Source organism: Hetaerina americana, unplaced genomic scaffold, assembly GCF_022747635.1.
Source record: "Hetaerina americana unplaced genomic scaffold, ioHetAmer1.1.p SCAF_66, whole genome shotgun sequence".
NCBI classification, from domain to species: domain Eukaryota; kingdom Metazoa; phylum Arthropoda; class Insecta; order Odonata; family Calopterygidae; genus Hetaerina; species Hetaerina americana.
The window spans coordinates 359,602-367,314 of record NW_027287272.1 but is presented as its reverse complement, the minus strand read 5'-3'; the positions used below and the strand labels follow the sequence as shown (position 1 = coordinate 367,314).

The following is a 7,713-nucleotide window of genomic DNA, read 5'->3' as shown; positions in this document are numbered from 1 at the left end:
CAATTTCCCTGTCCTCATCATTGTCCTAACATTCCACGTTCCTATTCTAACTAATGTGGTCTTCTTCTCCTGCGTCTTCTGCCCTGCTCCTGCCGGTTTTCCCTTGCAAGGGTTTCGTGGGATGACGACCGCGGAAACCTTGCCTCCCCTACTGCCGGGCACGACACAGGGCCGATTGGGCCGAGATCCGTAGTTGCCAGGACTCAAAATCTCTGTATAGTCCATCATGTAAATCTTGGGAATGATAATTGAGGTGATTTCCCGTTGCCTTCCTCAATAGTGTTTTTACCGTGACACCATCACTTACTGGCCGCCCCACTGGGGTCAGACGCCATTGCAGCCGCCTCACTAAGGAACAGACGCTGCGTGGACTACCTTTAGTCTGGCTCCTAACCTTCGACCTATAGCGCATGGGTGACCAAACCAGGAGCAATTATTATTAATCCCGCCAGCACAGCTCTCGGGGCCATCGGAACGCGCAAGCCCTTCCACCACGTCACGGTTGTAGTCCAGGGGAGGGGATATATAGATTTTGATTCCTGGCAACTAGGGAGCTCGGCCCAATAAACCGCGTGTCGTTCCCGGCAACGGAGGAGGCAAGGCTTCCGCGGTGATCATCCCACAAAACCCTTGCAAGGGAAAAGCGGCTGCAGCAGGACAGCAGGAGAAGAAGACCAAATTAGTAGAATAGGAACGTGGAATGTTAGGACAACGAGGGGTTACCATAGTATTAAATGAAGAGGTAGGAAGGAGCGTAGTCATAGGAGCGACATGGGGCAGGTAACAGATAGATTGTTACTAATAGAGATAAAAGCAGAACCGCTGCATACCAAGTAAAAAAATTTCTCTTTACATCCAAGCCTAATCCCCCGCGAAACTGCCGTCAGGCATTACTTCGCGGGGGGGCGGTAGCTATTGCTAGCTCTTTCATCTGTTTAGCGGCATCCCTACTCCCCCTTCCCTGCCATGATGTTGGCGGCAAGATTAGGGGTTCGGGGTGCTTATCTTCCTTCTGGTTTTTCTTCTAATACTCTTCTTTCTTCTAATCTTCTCTTTCTTATATTATCTACATTCTATCTACATTCTTCTTTCTTCCATCTACATTCTACTTTCTTCTTTCTTCCATCTTCATTTTTCTTTCTTCGATCTTCATCCTTCTTTCTCTCCTGCTCTTCGATTCGTAGGTCCTTTAGAACTTTCGATGCAAAGATATCGACTGCTCTCAATGCCTCCTTTGATGACATCATCACCTCCGTCAAACCTTCTGGTGTTATACTATGTTTAATCGTCATTTCTAGCTATTTCCTAGCTTCATTGTATCTAGGGCACAAGAAAAACACATTCTCCGCATTTTCGTCGACTCCTACACAGGATGGGCACTCCGGGGACACGTCGTGCTTGAATTTGTATAGGTAGGCTCGGTAGCACCCATGGCCTGATAGCATGTGTCAGGTAATAGTTGACCTCACCATGACTGCGATTCAGCCACTCGTCAACTTGAGGAATCAGCCGTTGCGTCCATCTGCCCTTAGTCGAGTCATCCAAACTTTTCTGCCACCGGCCTAAACTCCTTTTACGTTCTTCAGTTTTCAGTTGCTCTTCTTTTTTCTTGTGTTTCAAGTCTCGTAAAGCTTTCCTTCGTTTAAAGATCTCCTTCTGGTCTTCCGCCAGTATCTCGATTGGCAGAAGTCCTGAGATGACTTCTATTGCTTCCTTGGACATCGTGCGGAATCCACTTGCTACTCGTAGGGCACTTAGCCGATACACGGATGTCTCTTTGCTACGCGTGCTCTGGGTTGCGAGTGCGTTGGCCCAAATGGCAATGCCATACGTGATGACCGATGTGGTGACTGACGTCAGGAGTGCTCTCCTCTTCTGCTTTGGACCTCCGACATTGGGCATGAGCCGTGATAGGGTCTTCCCAACTGCAGCTGCCTTTGTGCTTGCGCTCTCTACCTGGGCTTTGAAATTCAACGCGAGTCAATCTGCACGCCGAGGTATCGTAAAGATGACTGGGTGGCAATTCGATGTTCTCCCACTCTCAGAGTTATAGTCTCCAGGGTCTTCCTGCTGGTGACTAGTACCGCTTCCTTTTTGTGTTCGGCCAGCTCTAATCCCATTTGCTCCGTCCATTCTCTACACATCTCAAAGGAATGACTGAAGAGATGGGCGACCTCATCGACATGCTTTGCCACGATGACCATTGCGACATCGTCAGCAAACGCCACTTTTGTCACTACTCTTGTGCCTTTAATTTTCAGCAGCCCATCATACATGATGTTCCAGAGTAGAGGTCCAAGCACCGAGCCTTGTGGAACTCCTCCGGTAACATGATACTTCTTAGGACCTTCATTGGTGTCATAACTCAGGATTCGGTCTTTGGAGTAGCTCCCTACTATCTTCCGTATGCATCCAGGGACACCCATTTCGGAGAGCGCCTCCATAATACGATCCAATCTGGCTGAGTTGAATGCAGATTTGATATCTAATGTCACTATCAGGCAGTACTGTTTCTCGCCGTTCTTCCACCTTTCACCAGCCATTTCCTCTCTTGCCTTATTGACGATGAGACTGATGGTGTCGAGTGTGTTACGGTTCTTCCGCAATCCAGACTGATTGTCGGATAATTGTCTCTCCGAAACTTCTTCGATTCTCCCATAGATTATTGTCTCGAAAATCTTTCCTGCCGTATCCAGCATGCAGAGTGGACGATAGGATGACGGTTCGTCAGGTAACTTCTTTCCTTTAGGGAGGAGAACTAGTCGCTGCCGTTTCCGCTGAGTGGGAAAAGTTCCTTCCCTCATGCACCTGTTGTACATAGAGAGGAACATCTCTGGAACTTCTTCGATGGCTGCTCTCAGTGCAATCTTGGGGATGCCATCCAGCCCGGGGGCTTTCGAGATCCCAGCCTTGGAGCTCGCTCCCTTTAATTCCTGGAGTGTTACTGCCGGTATATCATTCTCGTCACATTGCTCAGTCAGGTCGTCAAAATTCGGTCGCTGCGGAAACAGCCCCGTCACGATCTATTGTAGCTTTTTCGGGCACGTGGGTGAGGGCATTGACTGGATCGTTAGCCTTTTCATTATTACCTTGTATGGTCTGCCCCATGCATCACTATCGACCTCTTCTAGTAGCTCCTCCCAACATTTCTTCTTGCTGGTCTTGATCGCCTTAGCCAGCTTACTCCGGGCGTCTTTGTAGATCTTTTCCAGCTCGAGGTAATTGGGCCTACGCCTATTCCTTTTAGTCTGTCTTCTAGTTCGAATGCATTCTCGACGCAACGTAGCTATTGTGTCATTCCACCAGTATGCAGGTAATTGTCGATTACCTTTTCCTTTATGGGCTTTGTTAGGTCGCATGCCTTGGTTATCCGATTCATAACCTCATTAACCTCTTCGTTGGCATTTCTTGCGATGACTGGCCCTCTCTCCAGCGCTGCTGTAAAAATTTCGCAGTCGAAAGCGCTGACCTTCCATCCAACCAAGTTGGTCTTTGCAGGAAGTGGCGCTCAACCTGACTTGGCAGTGAACACCTCCCAACAGATCAGATGGTAATCACTGAGGAGCAAGATGTCTGTTACCTCCCAGTCATTGTTGTTGTCCGAAACTAGGTATTGACTGACGAAGTTGAGGTCCACAATTGAGCCTTTGCCTCCTTTCTCAAAGGTCCATTTGTTCCCCGTGTTAAGCAACACTCCATCTAGGCTGGCGAATGCTTCTAGTACTGCCTGGCCTTTGGGGTTCGTCACCTTGCTTCCCCAGTCAACTGCCCACGAAAAGAAATCTACCGCAATGGCCACGGGAGAGTGTCCCCTGGCGTCTGCGGTTAGCCTATCAAGGAAGTCAGCGAAACCACTAATGTCGTCACTGGGTGGTGCATAGCAGCTGTAGAAGTGAATGTCTTCAAGTGTAGCCCTTACGAATCTTCTTTGTGCGTTTTCGTTGGTACTCTGGAATGGCAGGCCATTGCAATCTTTCGTGCTTCCTGTACGGCTCAGAAATTAGCAACAGGTCAGGTTTTACCTCCGTCACCGTCTGGACCAGAAGGTCCTGGGCTGCCTCGCAATGGTTCAAATTTTGCTGCATCACTCTCATCTTCGTTTATTCATTCGCCTTTGCGTCTCCTCCTTGACGACCGAACACTTGAAACTGCCGGCTACGTGGTCACAGTCGTATTGTTTCCCCCTCTCAATGAACAGGACACACCTTGCCGTGTTTGGGCACTGTGCAACTTTGTGACCATCGTCTCCACACTTGATACAGAGCTTGGAACGGTCGATGTCGCTCTTGCATCGGCTTGCGATGTGCCCCATGTGCCAGCATTTGTAGCACTTGCGGGGCTTATTCACTTCTCGGATGGAGCATTTCACCAGACCCATTTGGTTCTTCCCTCGTTCTCCTATGATTTTTCGTACTATCTCTGCTGGGAGCCGTACGGATGCAATTTGCGTGCTTCCGTACGATTTACGCAAGGACTTGACGGATTCAACTGTTACGCTTGGGCTTCCACTGCTCGCTTTTACCAGCGCCACATAAACTTCCTCTGCCGTAGTCGTTTCCTCAAGGTCCTTGATTTCCAGGTCAGCCTCATGAGTCTTGAAGTAACGTTTGTATATTTGTGCATATATATATATTTATATTTATTTATGTATATATATATACATATATATATATATATATATATATATATATATATATATATATATATATATATATATATTTATGTATATATATACATATATATATGTATATATATACATATATATATGTATATATATATATATATATATATATATATATATATATATATATATGTGTATATATATATATTTATTTGTGTATATATATATATACACGCATGCATAAATTAAGGATACATCTACATAATATACGATGCCTGTTCAAAATGTGTCGTGACTTTCAAAAGCCAATTTAAATAGGTTTTTTCAAAATTTAACTGGTTATTCATGAATATCTATTTTGCTCCCTTCAAAGTCATCCCCATTACATAGTATACATTTGTGCCGACGCTTTTCCCAACCCTCGAACCACTTCAAGAAATCATTTTTTGTTATCCTGTTCAACAACGCATTGAAAATGAGCTAAGTAGCACACCGACCACTCCCCCAAGCTTAAAAAGGCAATAATGAGCAAATCAAAAGTGAAAACAACGCTCATTGTCTTTTTCGTCAGTAAAGTGGGGGTCCATAAGGAGTTTCATTCTCAAAGACAGTTAACGCTGCCTACAACGTGATTGTGCTGGAAAGACTCCGAAAAACGGTCATCAGGATGAAAAAAGGCCGCTCCACTACCTGGTCACTCTATTGCGACAACGCGCTACGAGTTCGCTAGTCCCAGGCCAAGCACCACGTACCAACTCTGCCTCACCCCTCTTGTATTCCTGACGTACCCCAGCAGACTTCTTTTTGTTTCCTCGGGCTTATGTAGCCCTGAAAGGAACCTGTTTTTCGTCCCTATAAGACAATCAAACAGCCGTGACGAAGGCCTTGCGAGAGGTCCCCGTAGACGCGATCTAGGACGCAAACCTGTATAGGCAGAGTTGGTGGAAAATGTGTTGAGGCTCAAGGTCAGTCATTTGAAAGATTTGAAGTGTTTGTGCAAATAAGTCCAATAAACGACTTTTTAAATATAATTGCATTTCTCTTGAAACGTATCCTGTAATAAAATGGACAAAATATACTCGGTATTTTTCGCAAGATTACAAGAACATGATATGATGAAGTTTCGAATCCGAGCGTAAACCGTCCGAGAGGTAGCTTTGTTTTCGTCTTTTACTCTTAAGCTCAGAGAGATGATGCCAGTATCTTCCGCGTTTCAATCTTCAATACTCCAATATTCTAACATTATTTATTCCACAGAAAATAATCACCCTCAGGTGTATTAGAAAAAAATCGAAACGATGAGAAAACGGATAAATAGTGATAAATTCGACCTGTTATCGATACAATTCCCAATTGGATTCTGCAAAATTCTGCAAATTCCGCAGATGCAGGAAGGGTGTTGGCTCATTCTATGCCACACCTGATGGTGTTAAAGCGTCGAAACCCAAATTCTGTGACCGGTTCGAAAATGTTTCCCATCAATGCAACAAATTGCAATTTATAAGAGCAAAGTTTCGATGGACCGAATGTTATTTTATCTAGGAAATATGGTCAATTGAAGGCTAGTAAAAAATGTAGATATTTAGGAAAATGCGTCATCATACTCGTAAGTTTTTGAACCAGGGATATTTCCACTTTATTTTTCCTGAAATACTATCCACATATGGCGATGCGCTAATTCCCAAAAAGGACACCGAATTTCGTTTTAATGTCTTTGATGAAGGCCACACTTTAAAAAATTACAGAAACTCGATTTCAGGAAAACAAAATAGAATATAGATTTATAAATAAATTCCACTTACGGTGTTACCCATCGATATCGCACGTCCCGTTGCGTCTTTGCCCCCATAGGCGACCTCTGAACCAGCGAGGCTCGGCCCTCGCCGCTATATCCTCCGGTGTCGGAAATAATGGAGAAGGTCAGAACACATGAGCCTCACGTCTCTCTGAAATAAATTCAAATCAGTATTATAGCATCAGTTTCATGTTGAATACTATAAGCTATCAGGGGGGGGGACTGACAATTCAAATAATTTGCAGCATTAAAGGCATCTACATCTACATCTACACCTACTTAATACCCCGCAAACCGCCGCAAGTGCGTGTGGCAGGGGGTGTTAGGACACTACCCGTAATTTAGAAAAGAAAAAAAACCGCTTACTAGAACCACAAATTCATACATCCACAAAAAAAAACATGGCATACATTCATGCAAGAACACTTACACCCCACACACATGCAAACACTCAAACTACATCTTACATACACATGCACCTGAAAGTATACCTAACAGCTTTGCAATGTTTAACTTTGCTCCGACTTGTAAATTAAATGTTTTTAATATTTCCAAACTGACTTCGGTTTCTTACTGTTGTGATTTCTGAATGTCCGGGGGCATAGACCAGGGCGATTTGATAGAAGTAGAATGTTCAGGGAATTAGGGGAAGAAACTGTAGACAGAGAAAACTGGCAACGTTATAAATCTATTCTATCAACAATATTAGCCTAGGGGTCACAAACTTCAGCGTCCCATCCTGCGGACGGCGTACTCCCTTTTAGGCAATCGATCCAACATACTACCCCTATCAGGGATTGGAATATCACTGAAAAATGCCTAATCACCCTCGAGCTTATCACGGGATCCCTAGGTGTGTGAAGCAAATGCATTAGCCACCGTACCATCCTGGACCAATTGGTGCCGAGAAACAATAAATATTAAACAAGTGACAATCTAAACCTGACGTAACTGAAGATGACGCTTGATAACGCCAAAGAGGCCGAAGTCGACGATGATGACGCGGTGCCGAGGAACACGATGGCCCCATGGACGCCTTTCAGTAAGCGAATGGCTAAGGCGCTTTGGCTTCGATAAAAAATGCGTTCCAAAAGTAATGCTGTTCTTTAAAAGTAATTTATCAAACAGATTTGCAAAAACTCTCAAAATTCTTCAAAGTACTCTCCTTAGGCCTCCATACATTTTTCCGGCGACTCTGCCCATGACCGGTACGCGCCCTCGAAGGCGTCGTTGGAGACCTCTCGCAAAGTCACGGCTGATTGGTTCTCTTCTATGGACGAAGACCGGGTTCCTTTCA

General features: G+C 44.9%; 1 protein-coding gene across 1 annotated transcript; it reads right to left on the bottom strand.

Annotated features, from left to right (window-relative positions):
• Positions 1-1,320: 1,320 nt before the first annotated feature.
• Positions 1,321-1,902, bottom strand: LOC139696059 (uncharacterized). The gene has a single exon (XM_071594673.1). The coding sequence runs from the start codon at positions 1,900-1,902 to the stop codon at positions 1,321-1,323; it is 582 nt and encodes a 193-aa protein (XP_071450774.1).
• Positions 1,903-7,713: the final 5,811 nt, after the last annotated feature.

Coding starts and splice junctions, on each gene's coding strand:
- LOC139696059 (XM_071594673.1), bottom strand. CDS start 1,902: ATGCCCAATGTCGGAGGTCCAAAGCAGAAGAGGAGAGCACTCCTGACG.